At 52.2% G+C, this 948-nt stretch overlaps 1 protein-coding gene across 1 annotated transcript in view; it reads right to left on the bottom strand.

Moving 5' to 3' along the window:
• Positions 1-948, bottom strand: part of DUSP6 (dual specificity phosphatase 6) — a 4396-nt gene that overhangs the window by 2781 nt on the left and 667 nt on the right. Inside the window, exons 2-3 of the mRNA XM_009321366.1 lie at positions 794-945; positions 181-618 (exon numbers count right to left, since the gene is read on the bottom strand). Of these exons, the coding sequence (XP_009319641.1) occupies positions 181-618; positions 794-945 (590 nt within the window). The remainder of the gene's footprint in view (positions 1-180; positions 619-793; positions 946-948) is intronic.

Here is a 948-nt window from a genome sequence, read left to right as displayed (position 1 = left end):
TAACCCCCCCAAACAGTCCCCACCCACCCCTCAACTTAAGCCAGCTTTAAAACCAGAAAGCGGGGCATCCCCCAGAGACTGCCAGAAACGCCGCTACTGCTTCTCGCCCGAAACCTCTTGAATTCTGCAAAAGAATTCTGCCGCTTGACATATAGCTATTAGCAAATAACCGGGTCTCACCTATAAAGGAGATGGCCTCAGGAAAGAACTGAGACAGATTTTGGCTCCAGTGGTCAGAGATCGGGATCTGTTTGTACTTGAATTCGCCGGCGTTTTCAAAGAGATTAGGCAGGTTGGGGGTAACATTCAAGATGTATTTAATGCCAAACTCTTCTAAAACGTCCAGATTAGTGGAGTCCTTGGCACAGCCTAAGTAGAGGTAGGGTAAAATCTCCACGGGGAAGGAAGGCTGGTTGTTGGAGAGAGGGCTGCCGTCGGAGTCGGTGGCACTATTGGGGTCTCTGTCAATGTCAGATTCAATGTCTGATGAGGAATCGGAGCTGATTCGGAGGCCTCCCAAGCCCAGGACTGGCAAAGGAGGAGAGCTGCTGCTACACGAACTGTCTAGGTTAGTTTCGCAGTGCAGGGCGAACTCGGCCTGGAACTTGCTGAAACCACCTGGGGAGAAAAGCAAAGGGGAAAAAAAAAAAATGCAATCTGATAAAAGATGGCAAGCCGACTTACCTCCCTGCCACAGCCCTGTCTGCAAAGGGGCATCTGTTTCCCACCCTCTCGAGCCCCGGGAAAAAGAAAAAAATATGTCACATTCTCACGCAGACGGACTAACCTCAACGAAGGTTTAAGAAAATCGCCCGCTGCGGCGGAGGGCTCAGCACATTCAGGATTAAAGCTCTGTGCCGCTTCGCCCTGCGGGGACCTCTGGAGAGATGTCTCGGCGGCAATTCCTTCTGCCCTCCCCGGCTCATGCCGGGCTCTCCGTTAGCCCTG

The sequence above is a fragment of the Pygoscelis adeliae genome, unplaced genomic scaffold (genome assembly GCF_000699105.1).
Source record: "Pygoscelis adeliae isolate BGI_AS28 unplaced genomic scaffold, ASM69910v1 Scaffold232, whole genome shotgun sequence".
Classification (NCBI taxonomy): domain Eukaryota; kingdom Metazoa; phylum Chordata; class Aves; order Sphenisciformes; family Spheniscidae; genus Pygoscelis; species Pygoscelis adeliae.
Note: the sequence above shows the minus strand (reverse complement) of the source record. Positions and strands in the feature narration are given on the sequence as shown.